The sequence below is a fragment of the Grus americana genome, chromosome 9 (assembly GCF_028858705.1).
Source record: "Grus americana isolate bGruAme1 chromosome 9, bGruAme1.mat, whole genome shotgun sequence".
In the NCBI taxonomy this organism is placed as follows: domain Eukaryota; kingdom Metazoa; phylum Chordata; class Aves; order Gruiformes; family Gruidae; genus Grus; species Grus americana.
The window spans coordinates 3,220,152-3,242,486 of NC_072860.1; the positions used below are offsets into that span (position 1 = coordinate 3,220,152).

The 22,335-nt window shown below is 40.6% G+C and overlaps 1 protein-coding gene across 4 annotated transcripts; it reads right to left on the minus strand.

Moving 5' to 3' along the window:
* Positions 1-235: 235 nt before the first annotated feature.
* On the minus strand, positions 236-19,962 carry IWS1 (interacts with SUPT6H, CTD assembly factor 1). Of its 4 annotated transcripts, none has more exons than XM_054835964.1 (15): positions 19,017-19,063; positions 17,058-17,085; positions 16,886-16,940; positions 12,188-12,980; positions 11,399-11,594; positions 11,101-11,158; positions 10,649-10,749; positions 9,780-9,930; positions 8,056-8,138; positions 7,636-7,765; positions 6,655-6,772; positions 5,793-5,904; positions 5,535-5,591; positions 5,216-5,327; positions 236-2,741 (listed from the first exon to the last, which is right to left on the minus strand). In XM_054835964.1, exons 4-15 carry the CDS (start codon positions 12,945-12,947, stop codon positions 2,610-2,612), a joined length of 2,010 nt encoding a protein of 669 aa, XP_054691939.1. In that variant the 5' UTR covers positions 12,948-12,980; positions 16,886-16,940; positions 17,058-17,085; positions 19,017-19,063; the 3' UTR covers positions 236-2,609. The 4 variants fall into 4 exon arrangements, with proteins under 4 accessions (XP_054691939.1, XP_054691937.1, XP_054691940.1 ...); XM_054835963.1 differs by lacking the exons at positions 16,886-16,940; positions 17,058-17,085 and adding exons at positions 4,456-4,616; positions 19,756-19,962 and having other exon boundaries at positions 2,604-2,741; positions 19,017-19,132; XM_054835962.1 differs by lacking the exons at positions 16,886-16,940; positions 17,058-17,085 and adding an exon at positions 19,756-19,961 and having other exon boundaries at positions 19,017-19,132.
* Positions 19,963-22,335: the final 2,373 nt, after the last annotated feature.

Sequence of the window (22,335 nt, forward strand, 5' to 3'; positions counted from 1 at the left end):
AAAATACAAATGTTTTCTGTCTGTGTGGAATCGGGGGGGTGTGAGGAATCTCTGTCTCCCACACGTCGGGGCACAGCCCTACTTACGGCACAGCTCCGCTCCAGCAGCTGGTGAGGAAAGGCGTGAAGGTGGGCTACGTGCTGCCACCCCCACCCTGCTCTGGGCAGAGTAAGACATGTCGAGCTACAAATAGAGCTGCAGAAGGAGCAAACAACAGAACCATTTTTCACGCTAATTTTTCACACTAAAAAGATAACCCTTTTTTCTTTATTCTGAAGACACCTCCCACCACCTCATGTATACAATCTCTCTCCCCTAGGTTGATGAAAACCAGTAATTCAGACATTAAATGTTTGTGAACAGATTTGACAGGGAAAAAGCAAACACACCACCACAGGAAGAAACAGCTTCTCTATTATCCCCAAAGAAAGATGGATTGTGTCCACCTACCCATCCCTTGGAGAGGTCCATTTCCCCACACAGCTTAAGTTTCACATACCTGAAAGTGGTGCTCAAAGCCAAAAATGCAAGTGAAATAAAGTATCTGTGGGCCAGACTAATATCCCCCAATTGTCCCTTTTGAGTACCTACACTGGCATCTTGCATAAACAGGCAGTCTTTGTGACTCATGTCAAAAGTTGTTTTGATTTTGTGATCTTTCTTCCAATTTGTTATGAAGTTTTAATTTAAAAACCAATCAGTGTTCACGCTTATGACTGGGGGTCTCCCTCAGCTTTGTTCAAAGCCTTGTAAAAGTCCATTATCACCATTCCAGAAGAAACCACCTTTTTGTTTGCTTCAGAGCCCATGTGATGCTGAGCTATTAATTTTGATGGCAAGAAGCTGCTAGGACTGCACAAGGCCACCAGGGTCAGTACTTTAAGGAAACATCTCTTAGGGTTTTAAAACAGAACTACAAAAAAAAAAATTGGGAGAGAAGGCACAGACCTTTAGGACTGAACAGAACCTAGGTATATGAATAGCCATTCACTCATTTTTTTTCACTCAGTTGCATCTGCCAACGTGGCAGTAAGGAATTCCCCATCTTCCAACAAATGCTTAATTAAAAATGGGAGAAAGAAACCAAACCCTTGAAACTCCGAGCACACTAAAGCCACACCCCTGAGGTCAGTCACTGTCCCATAAGCATACCTGGCAAGAGCAGGTGAAGTATTCTCGCCACTAGCGTCTCTTCAGTAGGCTCCGTCCAGCGCAGGCACCTGCCTTCAGCTTTTGCTTAAGGTCACATCCCAGCATTCAGCTCCATTTTACTGTCACTCTCACAGGAGCGTATTTCAAACATGACCACCCGCATACTTACATCCTCTCCATTACTGGTGCCAGCAGATGCCAGAGGTACTAAGCACCCCTAACCCAGCCAGCACCAAAGAACTGACAGAATTACAGAACACATTGCAGAAATGGGCTGTGCCCCCCTGGAATGAAGGCAGCTTTCTTACTGAAACACCAACTGCCAGTTATCCATGTGAGGAGAGGCTCCTCTTCTCGTAGGCAAGCTCAGACGACAAAAACGGTTTTCAGAGGTAGAGGTAAAGAAGCAGAGGTACAAAATGTTGCTCTGCTGGCTTTCTATAGCACCGGGGACAAAGAAATAGCAGCATTACCCCCTCACGCAGCCACGAGACCCCGCTCCTTATCGCTGGAAACATAAACCTTTCAGAAAGTCACACACATTTGAGCTGCCCACACACCAAAGCCAAACAAAAAAGGAAAACTGACATAGCTTTCAACTCTACAAAATGAAGTCACAGCGGTATCAAGCCCTACAGCAAAGGCTCCACACAGCCCATCTAAGTGCTGCATAAAGCACCCAAAAATGAAGTGTCCAGCAATCTGATAGTCGTCTTGTGCAATCTTGCTAACCTTGATTCCAAAGTCTAGCTTATTTAAAAAAATCATCTATGCTATCACACATCACAGAGACACCCTTCAGCTGCAGCTTTTTGTTCTCCAGTAGCAGTCACTGTTGAAGGCTCTGCAGTTTGCACGGAGGATCAGTAGTCGTGAAATACTGCTGTCTTACGTCAAGTATTTTAGCTGGAAGCCGCTGGAATTTTTAGTGGTTGGTCTGCTGGTCTCTTGAACTTCACATCATGCTTTCATGAAAAAATGAAATCCTTTGAGTGGAAGATGGTCAATATTTCTAACTAAAACCTGTACATGTAGATCTCCAAAGTCAAACCAACTGATTAATAAAGCACCGAGTCAAGAGGAAATGGACAATGGTAAACAGAAAATTAACAGTTAGCAGCTTTTCCACATACCAGGTGGTCTGTACATACATTCTCTTCAGCAATCAACAGACAGCCCCCCGAAAAAACAGAAGATGTTTTATTGTCTAAAGTGTTGCAATACAACAAATACGTGATCTGTACAAAGGACATAATAGCGCAAGTTTAAATACAATCAGGAGAAAGAAGTCCCCATATTCACAGTCCTCAGACAACATCTTATACCAGAACCTGAACCAACAATTCAAAGATTCACTAAAAAAAACCCCAAACAAGTTGTTAAAAAATTTAAAGGTCTCCAACAAGTCTATGGGTGTATTGTCTTACAGCAGAGATCATGGGGTATTCTGTGAAGGGTCACAATGGCATCTTATTGCCCTCAATGCTGATTTTCACTGCATGGGCCGATCTGCTTTTTTTCCTGATATCTGTGAATTTCCGCATCTGTTTGTCCAGTCGACTCACCCCTTTCTTAGAGGTCCCCTGGAACTTAAAAAATAAAACTAATAATTACCACTGAAAAAAAGCAGACGTCCCAGAGGTTTAAGAAAAGTGACGCATGCAAGGTTAAACCTGCAAGAGGGAGCTGACGAAGCCACTGGTTCCAACTGGGTGTAGGTGTGTGCACGCATATGTGCACGCATTCTCTCCCCGCAAAGTGGATAAAATGGTTCCCCCAATATATTCATCACATATAGGGAGGCAGTCACGCTCACAAACATGACACAGTAAAGCTTTCACATTACAGGGATTAATAACCACGTTAGTTGTTCACATGCTGGCTGAATACACAGTTTGGAACAGTTTTGTATCTATATTGGCTGGAGTTTAGTGACATACACTGCACTACGGTGTCATACATACAGGCTTCCTGTGGGGGGAAGATTTTTAGGTACAAATACACAGTAATTGAGGTGGATTGAGTTGACATAGCAGTTCCAAACCACAAATTATTTTAAAGGTCACTGATTAGTACTTATAAAGCAAGAGATTATTGGGAAAAAGGGTGTGTAGGGGGAAGCAAAAGAAATACCTAAGCTGATCAGAAAAGTTATTAGAAGAGTTATGGTATTTCATCTCTATATTTTAACTGCAAATGAAAAATTGAGATGATGCAGCAGTTATTTTGCACAGATTAAATACAATGATTCTCTAAAGAAATGCCACTGAAGACAAACAGCAAGGACCTTCCAATCCATAGCTATTACTTTCTAAGAAAGCAATTTCCCCTAACTAGGCAACAGAAACAATAAATGATGGAAACTTCACACCTTTTAAGTGTGGGAGAAACGGAAATATTCAGAACATGCTACTTAATATCTGACAGAAAACATGTATTAGTAACTGAACCTCTTGCTCCCATCACTGAGGAAGGTGCTCCTGACACACTGATTTTAAATAAACTTTATTTATAAAACTGTTCACTACTCATTGAAATTATATCTGGAATTTCACAGTGATTTTTAAAAAAATATTTTTTTTAAAAAAACCAAATAAACATGAATCAAACTAAACAGTTCTCTACCATTTGTGCTAGCATCTTCCTGTCACTATTAGTTTGTGGCAGCCCTGTTCACAAAACTGAAATGCAGACTAGAAATTGTCAGAACAATCCCCACACTGATGTATGGCATTGACTGATCTCCCTCCACCCCGCATTAACAGCGGGGGATTCTTCCCCCTGGTCTGCAGAGGTCTTCTGCAGAGGTCTTGTTCTCTGCCTTCTGTCAACCACCCCTAAAGTCACACATTAAACAACTTCCTTAAACAAGTAGGTGTGAAAAATACCTTACTATGGACCAGTAAAATGTCAGCCATGGATACTGGTACACAGCGACATGAGGTCCTATACTAAGGGCTAAGAATTCCTGTATGTCAGTTCAGGTAAACCTCAAGAACCTGATTATGTCAGGACAGCATTCAAAACCACAGGCGGTACAAAGCCATTTTTGAGTACAGGTATTTTCATTTAACACCTGGCATTTGGGTACCCTGAAGCTGTCGAGGCAGGTATCACAGCAAACGTTATGTGCTACAGCCTATTTTTTCCTGTACAAGTTACCTTTTAGGTCACAGTACAGACATGAGAGAATACGAGGGGAGTTTTCCAAGTTTAAGTTAGGGTGTACACACTCCTTCCCTGTATGTGCAAACTGCCAACAGCTGAAGCACATGCACTGTTCACACCTCCCTTGAGGAATACCTCTCAAACTTGGGGAAGGCAGAGTGTCATGGCTACAGGGGCATCCTGTTGCCTTCAATGCTGAACTTGATGGCCCGATGCACTTTGCTGAGTCGTTTCTGTTCAGCAAACCGTCTCTTGTGTTTTTCCAAGCGACTAATACCTCTCTTAATAGTCCCGGGCTAGAAACAATATCTCAATTAATGCACAGAAGGAGAGAACAGCAGAAAGCACAGTAATTATTACTTCTTCCATTTACATGTGTTCTACCATGTACTCTGCTTTTAAATTAAGCTGCACAAGCTAGACAGATGAACCAAATAAAGCAAGGCAAAGGCCTCTACTGAAGCTGTTAATGTTTACCAAAACCTCAAAGTTTTCCCAAACTGCAGTATTATCACTAGAACATGACACAAAAACTGGGAGTGGTATAAAAACAGCAGCGACACACTTATTGAATTGCAGGTTTAGTTCAAAATACTCTAAAATAAGAGGCCTGTAATCAGATTCTCACCCTAGAGAGGGACTCTAGAACTGTTAACATGAAAATCTTTTTAGTTAAAGAAGCAGCAATACCGAGTGAAAGTATTTGATGAGCTTAAAGCAGCCCACTTGACAACAGAACTTATTGTCTACTCAAATCAAAAGAGGCACTTAAAAGAACTACTGTACTGTACAGTAACCACGGCAATAACGTGAGAGATTCCCGGGCTTAATCAGAGACAGCTCAGGTACAGAGTTCCTAGGAGAGGCTAAGCTATCCCCACGCCGCGGCGCTTACCCTGGAGGACTCCATCTCCACGTTCCACTTTGGCCTGACCACATAGTCCTTGTTGGAGGGCATTGGCACCCTCGCACGGGCACAGAACCCGGGATCTCCGGGTCTAAGAGCCCTGCAGAAAAATAAAAGATGTGACTGCTAGAGACAAATCTTATGCAAGAAAAGAAGTACAAGCAAGATATCGTGTTCTACCTCTGAAACACACTGCACAACCGTTGCCTCTAAAACCTCAAAACAAATTGCATATTGTTAGTAGCACCAAAATACTTTTTTTTCTAATAAAAATTTTTTAAAAAATAAAATAAAAATTCCAACCTACTTTTCCTCTCCAGTTAACACTTTCTCCAGGTCCCTGCGGGGAGTCTGACCACCAGAGCTGCCAGAAAAATAAAATTTTATAAGCATCTTTACAGAGAGAAAAATAGTAATTTTAAAAGAGTCAAGTGTGGTAAAAGACAAGAGAGAGGTCGTCACTCATTATCCTTTTAACTCCCTTAATGTTAACACACCACTTCATTTTTCTTGATGGAGTCTTAGAAAGAAAGATGGATTTCATGCTTCTGCCTATTACTCTTACCTGCTCAATCTCCTTCGCTGAGGCATCTGTTCCAAATCTCTCTGCTCCCTCTCTTCTCTGGTCATGCCTTTGTAGTTTGAGGTAAGGCCAAAGATGGGTCGAGACCATTCATCTATTAAAAAAAATAAAATTGGTTAATGAACACTAGGCCTCTGAAGTTTATCTCCAATCCCTTCTGGTGACCAAATACCGCTTTCAACATTTATGGAAAATATTTATGCTTCCTTTCAAAAAATTTATTTTTGAGCTCTTGATATTTCAGGGAAATCCAGCCTTGTGGACAGTAAGAAAGAGCTTTCATCCATGAGGTCTCTTGCTGTTGCCTGCTCTTTTAGAATCTCTCTCAGGTCTTAGAATACTTAGTGTCAGGAACTCCTGCACACCACAGTGAAGGTTATTTAAGAAATAGGCAAAATAGTTCCTAAAGGACATCAGTTTATAATCAGTGTGCGGTCCTTCAGGATGGAATGCACTACACATGGACTACAGCTGTTAAAGAAGTAAACTTTCAGTCATCCAAGATCTCTCTAAAGTCCATGGAACAAACAGACTTCTGGCAGCACCTCCCTGCCTTTGTAGCATATACACGAGATCTGGACAACTAGCCGAGAGAATCTGGGCAAAATAAATGCCATCCTCTGGTTGAGAACAAGAATAAAAGAAACAGGAAAAGGTGCATGCGGAAGTTAACGTAACAGCATTTGTTAGGAGCTCTACAAACAAAGCAATGATAGTGAGATCCTACATTGCAGAACTAATTCTATAACAGATGACAGAAAAAAACATGCCCCAGAAAGACTGATGCAGAAATTAAATTATCAGTGAAATCTCACTGACGCAAAGCAAAGGGAGGTTTACATACTGATTAGCTTCCCTGCCATATCCTTGTTAGGTCTCGACTCTTTGGGGTGTTTGTAAAGGTACATCACAGCTCGACCAATGCCACTGTGCTTCAGAGTCTCTTGGCTCACACTGGGCAGCTGCAGGATAAAGGAGAAGTCGGAGAACAGCAAGAAATGGCGTCTGAACATTAATGGTGTCATTGAACTTCACAAAAAGACAAAAACCCACCTTCACAATAAGCTTGAAATAATAATTCAATAATAATAAGCAACTTGCATTTTTTCATTATCCCACTAGGAATTAGTTGAAGTATCAAACACCAAAACCTAGAAATTTGCCTTAACATTCTGGGGTTTTATACACAAAATTAAGTAAGTTTCCAGACCTAGTTACTCCGAATGCTCTTTTGCTTATATTACCCAAGAACTGAAGTACTGCCTTCAAAGCATTCATTTTATAAAGATAAAAAAAACTTATGAGGCAAAAATGTTCAAGTAATCAGCTTAGCTACAAATGCTAAAAGTCTACACCAAGTATGATGGGCTTTCTAGTGCACCCCACACTTTAATAGTCACTTTCTAGTGCACCACACAATTTAAATAGATTTATCAAGTGTCTAGAAATGCCATAGCACATAATTCTCTGAGAGGGGGTAGAGAACTTCATGTCTGTAGTTCACCTGAGACTCTTAGAAATGTCTTCTGGCCTGCTGCTAGTAGAGCTATTCGCATGCTGTGAACATGGGCAAAATTTTTTTAACAATTAAGTGCCTGAAGTTCCCTAGTCAAATTTTGTTCAGCTAGACAAGATGTCTACAACTAAGACTGATTAAAATGATGCAACTTTTACACACATCTATTTTGCACTTTGCTTCCTTGTGTATATCACTGCATGGTCCATCAGTAGCAGCTGCAGTACATTTATCACCAAATGTAAAGCACATGATTATAAAACCATGGGGAGGCCACAAATCAAGTATGGTTAAAAGTCAGTTTCAAACCTCTTGCAGGATCTTGAGAAGCTCCTCTCGTATCTTTAATGCCGGCAGACTTCGGTCTGGAAGAGGAGAAAGCCACTCTTTGATAGCAGACATAACACCACTATCAATGAAAGTTTCTTTGAGGTCCTGCCTAGAAAGTTTAAAGCAAAGAGAAGCCACAAAGTCATATAATAATACATCAAAATCTTAAGATGTGCGTTCCTTCAGCACGATAGTGCATTTGAGTTTGTTCCATGTTAATTTAAACAGGTAAAATTACATAGAATTTTAGGGTTTTCAGGCCGCTTAGCTCCAGCATTTACTTGGAAGAAAAGAAGTGTTCCACTGCACACTCAGTACAACTGTAATGTCACTCCATGAAGTCTACCAAATTCCCAGTATTCCCCAAGATGATGATTAACTGGGAGAATGACAACTCACTTTTTAAGATGCATAACTACAGTTGGTAGCAAAGTTAATTTCTTTAGTGCTGGTTTCTTTTGTGTATTCAGCTGTCGATCCTCCTGCAGGGAGTTAAGAGTAAGCACAAGTTAATCAAAAGAAGAAATCGGCAACTCTCATCCTTTAAAACATCCACAGGAAAAAGTTTAGTCTATTAAATGAGAAGTGCAACTTTGGCAGGATTACACTAACTCTGTACCCTGTTCCATGTTCCTGCAGCCCCAAAACACATTATATCATGACTTCTTTTAAAAAAAAAAAAAAAAGGGTTCCCACCTCAGTCAACATTTTCCTTAAAAGCATCACATAAAGAGATGCCCCCTAAAATTACTTTTTTTTTTCCTACTTCATGATTCACAGTTATTGCAATAAACTGTCCTCCATGGTAGCTATGCACAGATAACCTAGAAATGTTAGTAACATTTCACTTGAACAACAGGAAAATAACTAACCAAAACAATGGGAAGTGAGAAAACATATACTCACTTCACCTATGAATACCAGTGGATAACCTGGAGATTTAGGATGAAGGATGGCGCAGGTAACATAAGAGCACACAGATGTGCATCGTGCTAAAACTAAGTCTGGGTTTCAAAGTGACTATCATCCAAGGCCACAGTGTCACTATCTGTTCAGTGCTTGAGCTCACGTATCAAAAGGACCCGTTACAATCAAGAGATTTATGTCCTGCTGTGGCAACTCCTTTCCACTCATCTTAATCCACGGAAGGCTCTTTCTGCATAATGTTTTTTTTATTGCAAGGGAGGAGATTCTTCTAATACCCCTTTCCCCTCTTCACACCCCAGAATGGTTTGACAGGCACATGCTAGAGAACTAAAGACATCACAATACTGGAGCTCAGCTCTTCCTTCTCTCCAGTATTTCAAACTTTATGGCTTCATTTGAAACATCTGGCTATCATCTTGTCCAAGGAAGACTTTCTTATCAAGATCAAGCAAGTCTCAGTTGTCTCCCAGATCGCTCTTTCACTCTTCCCTTCCTCCCCAAACACATTATCCTTCTTATCTTGTTCTCAGCAAGATTCTTTTTTTCATTGTTGCTATTTGTAAGACTCCTCTTTCTAAAGTTCTGTATATTGCCCCCAACTGGTTTTAATTATTTTTACAGTGCTATTCATTAATTTGATTGCTACTCCAACCACAATAGAAGATACTTGACAAAAGGCAAGACCCCAATAAACCTTGAACAGTAACATGAAACATGAAGTTGCCATAATTCTGTTGCTCTACCATCATGTACCACAGTACTTTCATTCAAACAGTTTAAAAAAGGATTCTTCTCAGGAACAACCACTGAAGTATTATGTATGCTAGTAACTGTATAATGAAATTAAAACATAGTTCCTTTCTCAGCGTTTGATATAGTTATTCATGTAGTTTATAGAACACGCATACCTCCCTTTTTATAGGGCAGTTCATCTCAGCTGATCAAAGTTTAGCAAGTTAACTAATCTTAATCTTTAAAAATGAATATGTATTTTCTCCAGATTTCACCAGAAGAAGTTTTGTTAATTCAGAATAGCAAAGTAACATTTAAACAGTTACTTACAAATTGTACGCTACGGAAAGCTTCCATATTACTCCTCCTGAGTATCAGCCAGATTTCTGTATTTTACTGATCACAAGATTTTCCCATAGAATGGAACTAGATTTGAAGGTGTCTTTGGAGCCTAGAAAACTCACCTCAGCAGCTTCATTCATCTTCACAATCATAGCACTGACCACATCATCCGCATCACTAATAAAAGTTCCACCATCACGGTTTCGTCTACGCTTGCCACTCATACTCTTCTTTCGTTGCAGCATCATGTCAAAGTCTGACATGAAGTCCATACTGAAACATAAGAAGAGAAGTTGCTGATGGTCAGAAGAAGGTTGATCTTGCTGTCATTGTAAGAAATAATTTTGTATTTCTGTAGCATAACCATTCAAAAATTCTCCAATAAATCTACGAGCATTACGTCTCAACGCCCTTGTAAGATCATTAGTTACCCACAGTATACAAACTGGGAAACTAGCAAAGGGCTTCAATGCCTCTGAGATGCCCTCCTAAGTTGCAAGACCTTGCTGAAATAGCTGACGACGTGCACGCATGTGATACCCTGGGTTCAAAATGTACTAAAGCTGTCACTGAAGTTGACAAAGATTTACCTTTCCTGTACCTGCAATACACTGCTCTGATGCTACTGAAGCAGACAGGAGACATACTGATGGCAAGTCTTGCCATACCTTATCCCTTATACCAGCAGAGAAACACACCAGTGACTCCAATGCTGAACTGCTAGAAATAGTTAGATGTTTGTTTCATTAGATATTAATTTCACTCAGGTTTTGATACAAACCATAAAATACTGCATAGGTAATCTGCTATGGACTGCCAAGTGACTAAACTATACAAGCTGGGAGAGGACCTTCTGTCATTGTTTATGAGAACACACTTTCTGTAGAAACATAGTCCCATGCCTTCCTAGACTAAGAAGCCTTTGGAGGAGCCCTTTCACTGAAGTCTTGCATTTGCTATTAACAAAGGAGTATGTAACACATTGACTTACTGCTTCCCTCTTTTGATATTATCATCAGAGTCTGATTCATCTGCTGTCTCCTTCATGTCTGCATCACCTTTCTCTTCCTCCAAGTCTTCCTGGTTAAAACCCTGATGGGTAAAGACAGTGAAAGTCAGTGTACGGATTCAAGAGTGAGCGTCTACTCATGCACCTGACTGATACTTGAAAAGCTTCGGATAAGTCTGCAGAGGATCTAGAAGAAAGAGTAACAAAGGCTTCCTAATTCCACCTGTGGCTTTCACACCAATAACTCTCCCAACAGAAGAGCTGTAAGTGTTATTTGACCTAAAGACGACCTCAGTGAGTGCCAACCCTAAATCTTCCCTACTGAAACAGCATATCCTTGAACGTGAATTAAAACCCAAAGGGGCATTCTGAAATACCTTCCCATGAAGATTAGATCTAGAAATTGAAGAAAAGACATCCATAATAACACTTACTGTAAACTCCTCTTCTTCCTCATCACCAGATTCTCCAAATATATCTGCAATCAGGTTCCTGTGAAGGTAACAGTAACATTTTTCTATTTAGACAGCAACAGTGAGAAGTCCATTTTGTGCAAAATTTCTAATGACTCTGTGGAGATCCACAGATTCTGCCAACTACTACTGACTTTCCTCTTCACACCACCAATGAAGGTGGACAATCATTCTCTGGCTGGGATTCACCCACTCTCTACTCATGATCAGTCTCACTATCTGCAACCCTGAAGGAATTCATATTCCCAGAAGCACTTACTCTTGTTCATTTCCAGATTCACTGTCACTGCCGAACAGATCCTTCTCTTCTTTTTTCTTCCCAGCATTCTCTTTTCTTTCTTCTTCTTCTTCTTCACTATCTGATACAATATTTTTCTTCCTTTTGTCAGATTTCTCTGAAGCAGCATCGCTGTCTGATTCCTCAACATCGGAAAGGATTCGTACTTTTTTTGCAGCTGCCAACAGAAAGGAGCATTATTACATGTCTTAGTAACAAAGGGGACTACTGGTACTCTCAAAAAACTATTCTCTCAAATTCGATTTGGACAAGAGGGAAGTTGACTAGCCCTCCTAACACAGTATCATTGCCATTTCTTAAAAAAAAACATATCCATCCTAAAGTCTGTTTTATTCAGTCAGTAACTGAAGTTTCCATACACCACATCTATCCATTAAAACATGCGATTTCAAGACTGAGTTTCACCTCTGCTGTATGAAAAAAACAGTGGAAAAATTTACTAGAGAAATAAAAACTAGAGAAATTACTAACAGGAATAATCAACACAACAACAGATACCAGTATAAATCAAGATCACTACAGTCTTCTCTTACTTCTACTAGATCTACTTATTACTCATAAGTATTAGATATACATTCACACAGAAATGCAGTTAGAACAGCCTCTACAAATACAGTTGTGCTCTAAAACCAAATTTGCTTTACGGTTTCACATTTATCTTAGATGCTTTCTTCACATAAAAGCAATAATTTAACTCTAACACTACTGCTTGTTATATCACATTTTTATTTTCACACTAGAGTTCCTTACGTGTTTTCTCATTTTCATCCTCACTGTCAGAAAGGATAGCTGTTTTCCTCTTCACTGTCTTCTCCTCCTCTTTCTCATCTTCATCAGTGTCTGATATTTTTCGTCTCTTAGGACCCTCCTCTTCACTGTCAGAGCCCTGAAATCCTTCCCTTACACGTTCATTATCTGAATGATGAGAATCATTCTGCACCTCCTCCTTCCTGTCCTCCCCATCACTGTCCTCAGACTCTATTTCTTGTTTGTGTCTAGAAACTTCCTCGCTCTCCGAGTCGCTGGCCGGCTGCTTGTGGAGCTCCTCGCTCTCCGAGTCGCTGGCCGGCTGCTTGTGGAGCTCCTCGCTCTCCGAGTCGCTGGCCGGCTGCTTGTGGAGCTCCTCGCTCTCCGAGTCGCTGGCCGGCTGCTTGTGGAGCTCCTCGCTCTCCGAGTCGCTGGCCGGCTGCTTGTGGAGCTCCTCGCTCTCCGAGTCGCTGGCCGGCTGCTTGTGTGATTCCTCATTTTCAAAATCGCTACTGTGATCCCTGTGAGGTTCTCCATTTTCAGAGTCACTTGCTTGATGATTTAAGGCATCTTCATTTTCAGAGTCACTTAAATGCCGATTTGGATGGTCCTCAGTATCAGAATCACTGTCTTTCCCTCCATGAGCTGCTTCATTTTCCGAATCACTTACATTGTGATTTGGAGGCTCCTCATTATCTGAGTCACTGTCTTTTTGCCTTGGGATATCTTCATTTTCAGAGTCTGTCATATGAGGCTCTCCCATTTGCCCATCATCTTCTCCATCACTGTGTTCATTCTGAAAGAGAAAAATAGTCTCAGGCAACTAAGCAAAAACAACTTACAAATAGCAACAAAAAAGTTCTGATTTTTTGCTTGTCCTTCCTCCAATTTTATTACCCAGGGTACTGCAAACTAATACTTTCTATACAGAAATAATTATTAGACAGTTTGCATCAAAGGACTATCAAATACTTCAGATCGAAAAAAATATTATGAGATCAGTGGAAGTCTGTCCACCCTGCAGCTCCATCATATTTCCAAAATGGTAAGAGAATATGAAAAGCACTCAAATAAACATGTCTAAGAAGGGTCCGGTTCCTCGAGGGTAAATGCTTAGTGCTTTTATTTTTAAAAAGTCAGGCCTTCAAAGTGGTTCAGTCCAAATCCCCAGTAATATGGCAAGAAACGGTATCCCACACTTGCCATTTTCTTTTTCTTAAGATATCACACAGGGGTTTTTTGTATGAAATACATTTTACTGAAACTCCACATGCACTACTTTCCAAGTGAAGCTCAAAAGAGCTTCTTTGCCAAGGAAACTTATTTAAAAGCATGTCAAGATCATAAACCTACAAAATAACAGGAATAAAGTTTTAGTCAGACCTTTCAGAGTATTTTGTTAAGTTTTGTGTTTCAACATGTAAGAACATAACAGATTCAATGCTTCTCTCCCTTAAGCTGACAGCTCCCATGCCAATCCACACATCTGAGAACCTATGCATAAATACACTGATCTTAAAACCTCAGAATTGAAACACAATCCTTTATGTCTTTTTCTATATGGCAAAAAAATACTGAGCCACATGTTCCATTTTTGGAAAAACCTTTCACAAGCCACCTGTCAATATCATTGCCGAACACATCTTGGTTTATCTTTCCTACATCATCTAATTTCTACTTGGAAAAAAAAAATCTCAATTGCATTTACCTGAGAAAACAAAATTAGACTCTTGGAACACTCATTTCATTAACTCAGTACGACTCTCACAGTCACTGTCACAATAACCTCGTTTTCATCTGAAAAGATCAACTGTAAAAAGAACTTCTTTTCTACATATTCAACTCCACTCCTCAGCCAGGCTTCCTCAGGGGTGATTTTGTTTCTCTCAGCTATAGACTCTTTCCACTAGCATATTTGCAAACCGAGTATGTATTGTCCTAGGAGATACTTTAAGACCTGTGTGTTCTGGAACAAATCTTTTTAGTCAGCAATTTAATTTCCTTTCTATCTATTTTTATTTTCTACAGTCACTCTACTCCTAGAGCCACACACAACAATGCAGGTTTATCTATCCTACATCTACAACAAACACTACTATTAATCTTTAAAATGTATGATTAAGAAGGAACTTTAAACAAAATTAAACTTTTAATTGCTTTTAGGAACTACTCTCTCCAGAATCTCAGCAGTAAATAACACTGCTTCTTAAGATTTTGGACTTTACGCGTTTATTCCCTTGGCTAGCACTTGATAAAATAACAACTTCTAAACAACTGCAGAATCTCTAACAGGAATTTACTGCACAATGGAAAAAAATCAGGACTTTGTAATTTTAAAACACGCACTCAAATACAACGTCACTGTTTCCATGTTACTTAATGCTAGCTACAAAACCGCTGGTGTGATAATATGAGTGAGTAATTTTCTCTCTAGTACTTGTCCCTGTCTCTACAGCTATGCTAGGCTTTTGAATCATGCTGGTGGTATTATTCAGTATTTCTTATTTCTCCTTACAGAAGGAAAACATGGTTCTGCTAAAACCTGAAGTTGGAATTTTAAAGGATTAAATATGGATATTAAGAAGTTACAGAACTGACGCACAGCTGAGGAAGACCATACACACACACACACTCTCAACTGCTCTCTGTTCATTATGGGATTTTATTTATTCCTTTTTTTTAATTACAAAAAAATTAATTTGATTGCACTCTCCTGTCCAGTATCTCCCACATAACAAACTAACAACATGTGTATGTGATTATTTTCTCTGACTGTATGATTGAAGATTAAAGAAAACTGCAACTGCAAACAGAAGAGGAAACAGTTTTTACAGCAGGTTACGTTACAGGTAAGGTCATTAAGAAGTACTGAAATGCAGAGGTCTACACTGAAATTGATGTTTATAATAATAGAAATTCATTAATCCTTATTTTCCTACCATTTAATTTTTGGTGGGTTTGTCCTCTCATTTCAGATGGCTAATGCTGAATAGGTATTGATAATTATGTCAGCAGTAGTAAGGGATTTTGCTAAACAAAACCAAGGAAAACAATACAAATCCTCCTGTTCCAACCACTGGGCTCATCTCCTTCAAGACACCTTCCAGACTGCCAGTCTAGCAAGTCTTTGGTGAACAAGTAAACGAAAAGAAAAGCAACTGAAATTCATAATGATTCTTAACCACTCAATGTTTCTAAGGTCAGAAGTATGGCTGCAGGTTATATATCCACCTATTCAGAATATATTACTACATCACAAAGAACTTGCTATGCAAAATAGTAAGAAGTCATTACAATTATACATCAGCATTACTGAAGCACTTAACAACAAATCTGTTACAGCAAACTGACAATCACTCTTGAGAACGAAGATGTTTGAGGAGAGGGAGCAGACATGCATCCTAATTAGCTCACACTGTGATTATACAGTGCTCTACACCACAGAATCCCAGTGGCTACAGCAGCTGAACTCTACTGTGATATAATCACCTACAGAAGAACCATTCAGATAATATAGGTGCCCCTACATAGATTGGGCAGACAGGCACCATCTACTCTAGTCCTGAGTCTGGAAAGCACAACCAGAGCTAACCCAAAAACCAGACAGTTACATTAATAAAGTCAGTAAGCCCCACAGAGAGATGACACACACTACCTCAGACTCAGCACGTGAACATAACTGTGCATCTTCTAAAGCTGAGCTGAGACAGAGCTGACCTGCTCAGAGCCTACATGGAACAGACAGGCCCTGTCCACAGCCACCAGTGCAAAGGTCTTCTGAATACAATTAATGAATCTGTGAATGGAGTATACTTGATATAAAAAGTGCCTGCAACTTTACAGTAAGATGACTAAACTCTGTAGGATGGTTTCCCCTCCACCACCCCCCCCCCTTTTTTTTTTTACTAGTTCGTCTCTAAAAAGATGTTTTCAGAGAAATCAGTATGTAATTTTGGAGTTTTCTATTTTTCCTTTTCAAAATATTTAATTAAAATAAAAGATCAGACATCAAAAAAACAAGTAGGTCTCAGGTAATTGCTACTGCATTTTTCTCAAATTCCTTTGCTTTCTTTTCTTCCTCCTCTTTATCTATAAACATTTTAATTGCGATGTCCTTAATTTTTTTAACTGAAAGAATTCTATAACATGAGGCTTTAGTACAGTATAAAATAAGGAATACATTAAAATCAAATTTACAGTGTTATCCTTCTACATAAAAGTTTCAGTTAGCAAGTAGTTTATTGGATCAACATGCAACCACTTTTAAGAGATAGTACATTGTTAATTTAGTAAGTTCAACAAAATTGACCCATCCACTACAATCTTCTCATGAATGACAATTGTTAAGCTAAGGCATACATAACCATCACAGGCAGATCAGCAAGTTTCTCTGTTTTCATAACTGTAAGATATTTGTATGTTTGTTAACAGTCACACTCAACCATAACTTAATTCATGAAGACAGCAATGACTTGGTGAAAGTGTAAGAATCTAAGTCATTAAAGATTTCCATATGAGCCTGACTTGTACAAACACTGTAAACATGATTTCATATTCATTACTGTACTAAAACTATGTGTTATCTAATTCTATATGTCTAAAGCAGAATCGGTAAGGACATCAAGGAGAACATTTATAGATAAAGTGGGATTGGGGGAAGGAAAGCCAGAAAAGAATTGTGGAAAAGAAAAACCCACATACCTGAGACCTACATAAGTAACTCCTCAGGATTCCCCTTTTCTTTAAAGTTAAGAACCTGAAAAAAAAGTTTGAAAGTTTAAAACTTCAGTTCTTTACATCTGAGTTCTAAATTAGAGACGAAATAGTAATTAAATAGACTTAACTGATGAGGCTGTCTCAAAGGTTTTATTACCTTTGAGTGTCATTCCTCCCACATATTCCTAAAGGTGAAGGAAATAAGAGAATATTTAGGGTAAATAATATGATAAATCACTGAAAGCTACTCCTTTCAGACACTGTTCCACATTATTGCATTTTGAGTTGTATTTTTAATTTGATGTAGGGAAAACTAAGAATGTAAGACTTCATAACAAAACAAAATACTCCAATGTTTACGATTTGAACTGATTCAAATAAAGCACTAAGGTTTGAAGGTTTGCATTTACTATTGGACAGAAAGGTGGTTTAGTTAATCTTTTTTTTTTAAATGGACTTTCTGAGGTATTTTATCTAAGAGGAATATTCAACAGCCATCACAAAACAAAAGCCTTAAAATAATGCAGGCACATGGAGAGGATCCGTTGAGAATGATAACAGGTCCTAGTACTTTCTCGTTATTTAAAATTGAAAAACACATGCTGAAGATGTAAGTAATAGTCAACTACCTGTTCTCTAGGTCAGATTTCCAACTACTTTGCCATGGTAAGTAAAATTAAAATCCCACAGGAGTATAGAAGAAATAAGAACAAATGTTTTCATACACAGCAGAAAAAGCTTAATATTATCGTAGCAGCAACATGGCTCTCCATGCTCTCATTACCATATTTTTTTTCATTACAACAGAAGTACTAACCCCCTTTGAAAGATAGTTATTTCTCCCACACTGAAAAACAAATTTTCTCCCACACTGAAATCCTGATTGTCATAATATGAGATGCTGCCTCTCACCAAATCAGCTTCTTCCATTGTAATTATCAAGACCTTTTAAAAAAAAGAAATGCAAAATCTGCTTTATGCTAATTCAAATACATGAGAAGAACTTTCATTTTACACAAACACAAAATCTTCATCTACTTTCTAACTCTGAGGAAAGTATGAGTTCAATAAAGGGGTGGAAAGAAATAAAAAAAGGATTGCAAGTTATACCACAGCAGAGTTGAGCCTTCTGACACATCCACCCGCTACAGGATACCACATCATGCACTTTAAGCCATTTTTAAAATGGATAACCACTGAAAACCCAGAGTCAATCCTGATCTTTATGTAAAATGCCACAAGATATGCAGAACAGAATGAAATAGCTTTGATTACAGTTTTATGAGTATCAAAAAGTTCTCCACAACATAACTTTGCCAGCAGAAGACAGGAGTTCACAGGCCAAAATTATTCCTTCCTAGTAAGACCTGATGTAATTCTACTTCAGGTTACCAAAAAAATCCTCAAGATTAACCACAAAATCATCCTAGAAATCTAAGAGGAACTTTCACTTTTATCAGAACCTCTATTCAAACAAAACAGACAATCCACAAGTTAAGTGACTCCCCCAAATACAACCCTGGATTAAACCCCTACCGCCCTTTTCATAGTGTAGGATTCGCAAAGCAAGAACCTCTTCAAAGGAAGAGCAGATCTCATTTAGGAACCTTAACCTGCTCCTCATGGAGACTTACTCCTTTGTGAATGACAAGGTAAAAAACACAGCCCAAAATAGACCTGAGAGTCAACACTGACATCTGAGAGGAAAGACAGAAGAGCATGTATTCTTTGGTAAGAAAATCTATGCCTCCATAATGTGTGGTTTCACATTACTGGGCAGAATTTGAGGTAAAATTCCAAATTCCTCATAATCCATTGCTTAGAATTTCAAACACGTAACGTTCATCTTCTTGCAATTGAGTATAACAGTATTATACTTTTCATAGTACAAAACAGTGAATGCTATTGTAACAATTAAGGAGAAAAACATAAAAATACCCTATCCTACATACTGGTCAAGAGATTATCTGACACATTCCTTTCTGGAAGTTTTACCAGACAGGATACTTAAGAACAACTGAATAAACTCGTTAGTCTCAGTTACAACAATGCTTCTTTAAATAAAAAAATAATCAATTTATAGAAGAGAAATCTTTATCTAAAGTTCCAGTAGTACCTCTGAATGGCGCCCTACGCTTCCATTCTCAGATCCAGAATGCTGCTCATTTCCTTCATCTTCAACATCAGATCCTGAATCTCGTTCATCTTGCACTGGAGTAGCTCCACCATCATCTACTCCGAAGTTAAGAAAAGAAAAGTAAAACTCAGTGACATCTCCCAGTGTTTAAAAGAGCACTGACAGTTATGATGCACAGGGAGCCAGGCAGTGCTACCATCAGCCTCTCGGTATAACAGTGAGCCAATACAGAGAAACAGAGGGCATCTACCGGGAAAGCGTGGAACAGAAACAAACCCACCACACATATCCCCCAAAGAGATCACAAAACTACTTATAACACGCACGCAAGCAGAGACGGATACACTAATTAAAACCCCGAAATAACAACGACAAAGAGGCGGCTGCCGTGCTGCGATCACGCCAGCGGACCCGGCCTGGCCCAGCCGTTATCACCCCAGATCCCTGCCGAGCCGGGGGCTGACTACCGGCGGGCGCAGGCGGCCCTGCCCGACCCCGCGCACCCTCCGTCGAGCGGCCGCCGAGCCGGGGTCCCGGGCATGGCTCTGCCGCCGCTACCCGACACCACGGTCAGCGCGAAGCGCCCCGGGAGCCGGAAGCCGCCACCGGGTGGAAGGGGCAGGGCGATCCCCACGGGCCCCGCCGTGCCCAGCACCCTCCCTCACAGGGCCCAGCGCCCCAGGCGTCCCTCCCACGGGGAACGCTCCCGCGCCGCTACCTGACTGATCCCCGCCGTAGTACTCGCTCTCCATGGCCAGCCGCCGGCCCCGCCTCCCCGCCTCGGCCCCGAGGGCTGGCGGCGGGGCGAAGCCCCCAGCGCAGCGCTCGCCGCTAGGGTCCGCCGCTTCCAAGCGCCGCCGACGCCGCCCGCCTCGCACAGGCCCAAAATGGCGCCTCCCCTCTGAACGGCCGGTAGCTGCGCATGCGCATGCGCTAAAACCGGCCGCCCCCTTCCCCCGCGCGCCCCTAGAGGGGCGGCTCTCGCGAGGCTTCAGGGGCGGGAGTCGCCGCCAGAGGGCGCCGCGCGGGTGGGCGTGGCCGCAGCCGTTACACCGCCCCGCGTGGCCCTACCCCGCCCCTGAAGTCTGCAGGAGCACTGGAGCGCGCGCTGTGCTCTCGGGCTGGGTCCGATTTAGCTGCGCCAAACTGGGAAACTTTTTTTTTTTTTCCTCTCCCTAAACATTTTTTGCATTTTTTTTCCTAGAAAATATTTTGATTTTAGCTTTATAACTGGCGTGCTGGGGGAGCCTTTAAGGAAAACTGCTCTTTCGAGCCCTTGCATCAACATGGGAAATGAACAGCTGTACAGAAGTGTAACGTGGTTGTTACTTTAATAAAGACGTTGCCTTGTACGAACCGTTTGGGAACTTCTCAGACACCGAACCCCAGAAAATAGTAAATGACTGCTTAAACCCACAGCCCAGACCTGTTACCCAACATCTCCCTTAGCACGCCTGCTAAAAACGCTTCCAGTACTGATAAAGGACGGGAGATCAAAAGTTGCATCCATCGCCTTGAATAGAAAAGATTTTACCAATTAAGCCATAGGTGAATTTATCTGCTCCCTACAAATCAAGCGAGCAAGAATTAACGTGAGTCTCCAGAAGAAGGTAGCAGAGCAACACGGGAGTTCAGGCGCAGGTACGCACGTGGGCTCTGGGTGCCACGATGGGGGTCAACAGGTTTTACCTTGGTGCTGGCCGAAGGGGGGACCCGAGGCTAGCCGTGCGAGCTGAGGACCAGTTGTCTCAACGAATTGAGGTCTGTCCTAGCTGAAGCTGCGGTTCAATCTAGTTCATGTGTGGGTGGTTCCTCCAGATTTAGCCTGCAGAATCAACTGAAAGTTAGCCCTGAACTCCCCTCTAATTGCTGACTTCCGGAGTAAACACAGGGGCAGAACGGCCCCTGTCTTTTTCAGGAATTGTTGTGCTCTGTTTTAGTAACCTCTATCCTCGGAGCAGTTGCATTATTCAATTATGTGGCACGCCTACGATATGTCAGTAGGGATGACTTCTGTCATTGGTGCATCATTTTAAAATGGAAAGCCTAATAAATGCACGTGGTGCTGGTCTCCTGCCTCTCTTCTTCTTCTGTGGCAAACAAAACATCTTCATTTTCTAAGAGGGCACAGCTTAACGTGTGCCAAATAGAAAACTGTTGAGGTTTATTTAGGATATTTCTAAACAACAGTGATTTTTATAATCCTACATGCTACGCTCTTGTTCAGGGATGTCAAAATTTAGTAAGCTGAGCACTCTGGGCAAAATGAGTCATTATTTCTTCTGTGCTAGAGGCACTTTAGAGCGGACGGCAGAGAGGTTAAGCCATTATTAACTAACACACTCCAGCAGCAAGCACAGTTACAATGCAGGGTGTTCAGTGTGCCATGTTAATAAATACAGCTAAACTCTCTGAATTGAGTCATTACTCAACATCTTCTACAGTATTTCACTTAGAAGGAGAAACTGGCAGTGGAGTCAGATGTTTCTTGGATACAATCCTATATTCTTAGCAAAAATGGAGAAACTGTTTTTTTTTTTCCCCCCTGAAAGCAACATACATAAAACATATAGAGAATGTCTCTTTGTTTACAGCTCTATAGGTCTTTTCCAGATAGTCCCAAAGGTACCTTAGTGATCCTCAGAACCACGCTCTTAATGCAATTGTTTCCTTTTGTCCTGCTCCTATATGACTTTTACTGCCTTTAGCTTTTGCACTGTGTGGTTTCAGTTGGATCTTTTCTGGAAGGAGCAGGCACATGTGCCAAGATGTGATGGGAGGCTCCAGCGTTTCACTTATCTGACTTCAATAAAGATATTTAACAGCTTTTTACAACTGACTAAATAGAAGGCAGTATAACTTTAATGTGACTCACTACAGCACAACAAATAAAGTTCTCTGCAGACAAAGCATTAAGGTAGGAAATAACAAGGTGGGAGTAATGTAACAGAAAATAATGGAGAAGGGGAAACAAATAGAAACTAACAAAGAAAAAAGAAAAAGAGATTGAATAATGTGTACCAAGGTACCTGGAAATTGTACCAAGGTGCCTAGAAAACACAGAAGTCTATCACATACTAAAGTTCCAAGCAGGAGTATGATGGCAGCCTCCTTTAGAAATTAGTCATTTATAGATATGTGTCATGTTCTGCAGTGATGGCAAGCCACTGTCCCAAATTCCAGCTGCACTGAGGCTGCATTGATGAGAGAATAGAGAATTTCTGCATTTACTGAAAGTGGAAGGAGGCATAGAGGTTCTTTCATAACAGTTATGAATTCCCATCTTTCCGAAAGGAAA